The 2,042-nt window shown below is 65.0% G+C and overlaps 1 protein-coding gene across 1 annotated transcript; it reads left to right on the forward strand.

Annotated features, from left to right (window-relative positions):
- The first annotated feature begins 613 nt into the window (after positions 1-613).
- Positions 614-1,666, forward strand: LOC133099814 (pro-neuregulin-2, membrane-bound isoform-like). The gene has a single exon (XM_061203684.1). The coding sequence runs from the start codon at positions 614-616 to the stop codon at positions 1,664-1,666; it is 1,053 nt and encodes a 350-aa protein (XP_061059667.1).
- Positions 1,667-2,042: the final 376 nt, after the last annotated feature.

Raw genomic sequence — 2,042 nt, forward strand, 5'->3', positions numbered from 1 at the left:
GGCATCAGCATGGGGAAGGGAGGCGCGGGCCGAGCGCGCCCCGCAGGTAAACAGGCCGGCGAGGCGCAGGGCGCTGTCGCCGCGGCCGCCCAGCGATTTCCAGGCACGCAACTCCGCCTCCAGGGCTCTCTGCCTCGCGCGCTGGCCCCGCCGCCCGCTCGCAGCCTCAGCAGCCGCCGCAGCATCACTTCACACAAAGGACTGTTCCCCGCCGAGCCGCTCCTCCACCTCCACGTCCTCCTCCGGTGACTGCAGCCCCGACAGCCGGGCTTGGGCGCGGCGGCGGCGCGGGGAGGACCTGTCACTCCCAGCAACCGCGGCGGCGGCTTTTTTTTTTTTTTTTTTTTCTATTTTGCTTAAAAAAAACTTTTTTTTTTTTTTTTTTTTTTTGCCCTTATACTGCTTGGCCTTTCTGTGGTTCCACCCACCTCTTCTCTCCCTTCCTCCTCCTCCTCCCGTAAACAACTCTCCCACAACTCCCGCCAATAAATAAATTAGGAGGAGGGCAAGGGGGAGGGGTGCGGGGGGAGGAGGGGAGAGGAAAAGGGAGGCAGCGTGAGAGAGCGAGGCAGAGTCCAAACCGACAGCCAGGAGCCTGCACGCACCTCGCACCATGAGATGGCGACGCGCCCCGCGCCGCTCCGGGAGGACCGGCCCCCGGGCCCCGCGCCCCGGCCCCGCCGCCCGCTCGCCGCCGCCGCCGCCGCCGCCGCTGCTGTGGACCGCGGCCCTGGCGCCGGGGGCGGCCGCCGGCGACGAGGCGGCTCCCGCGGGGGCCTCGGTGTGCTACGCGTCCCCGCCCAGCGTGGGCTCGGTGCAGGAGCTGGCTCAGCGCGCCGCGGTGATGATCGAGGGAAAGGTGCACGCGCCGCGGCGGCAGCAGGGGGCACTCGACAGGAAGGCGGCGGCGGGCGAGGCAGGGGGGTGGGGAGGCGAGCGCCAGCCGTCAGCCGCGGGCCCGGGAGCGCTGCCCGCCGCCAACGGGACCGTGTCCCCCTGGCCCGCGGGCCCCGCGCCCAGCGCCGCTGAGCCCGGAGACGAGGCGCCCTATCTGGTGAAGGTGCACCAGGTGTGGGCGGTGAAAGCCGGGGGCTTGAAGAAGGACTCGCTCACCGTGCGCCTGGGCGCCTGGGGCCACCCCGCGTTCCCCTCCTGCGGGCGGCTCAAGGAGGACAGCAGGTACATCTTCTTCATGGAGCCCGATGCCAACAGCAGCGGCCGCGCGCCGGCCGCCTTCCGAGCATCCTTCCCTCCTCTGGAGACGGGCCGGAACCTCAAGAAGGAAGTCAGCCGGGTGCTGTGCAAGCGGTGCGGTAAGTTCCTCGCCTCGCGGGGCGCGCTCGGGCGGGGCGGGGAGGGCGCACTCCCGGGGCGCGGCGGGCGCCGGGCTTCGACGGCTTCCGGGCGGACGCGGTCTGAGCGGTGGAGTTTCGGGCTTGGAAGACTCTGGGCGATCCTCAGAGGAGGAGGGTTCGCGGATTGGATTCCACGGGCAGCGCCTTCTCCAGTGTCCCTGTTTCGAGGCATTGCCATTGGTGAAAGCCCAAGTTTGGTCCTCGGTTGGGGCCGCCTCAAACTTTTTAATTCCTTGGGGTTTCGTTCGCTAAGTAGAATGGAAATGGGCCGGCTGCTTTCTTGCGCGTGCCTTCTTGAACTCTTTCGTTAGGAGTTGCTGTTAAGGGCAGCCGTGAGGGGCTTTTTCCTCTGAAGGAGGAAAGGTGAGTCGGACAGGACTGTAAAGTCTTCCCATCACTTCGAGTCCGGAGTGTGGACTTGGTCAGGGGTTTGTGTCTGTGGAGAGTCCAACAAGAGCAGGACGGAGCACAGCGATTCCCCTTGCGATGTGGCAGAGTTTTTGGCGAAGTCATGTCCGAACAGACAGGTGCAGTCTGCACCTTGTGAAAATGTGTATGTGAGAAGTATAAAGTTGGGTGTTTTCTTTTTGGTGACATCGTGTCAAGAATTTTTGTTTTCCCAGTCTTTTCGTTTGGAGTATGCTTTGGCACGTCAGTGCGTCAGAACAGATGAGCGTCATTGTAGAG

The sequence above is a fragment of the Eubalaena glacialis genome, chromosome 10, assembly GCF_028564815.1.
Source record: "Eubalaena glacialis isolate mEubGla1 chromosome 10, mEubGla1.1.hap2.+ XY, whole genome shotgun sequence".
Classification (NCBI taxonomy): domain Eukaryota; kingdom Metazoa; phylum Chordata; class Mammalia; order Artiodactyla; family Balaenidae; genus Eubalaena; species Eubalaena glacialis.

Excerpts from the sequence above, each read along its gene's own strand:
- LOC133099814 (XM_061203684.1), top strand. The coding sequence starts at position 614 with ATGAGATGGCGACGCGCCCCGCGCCGCTCCGGGAGGACCGGCCCCCGG.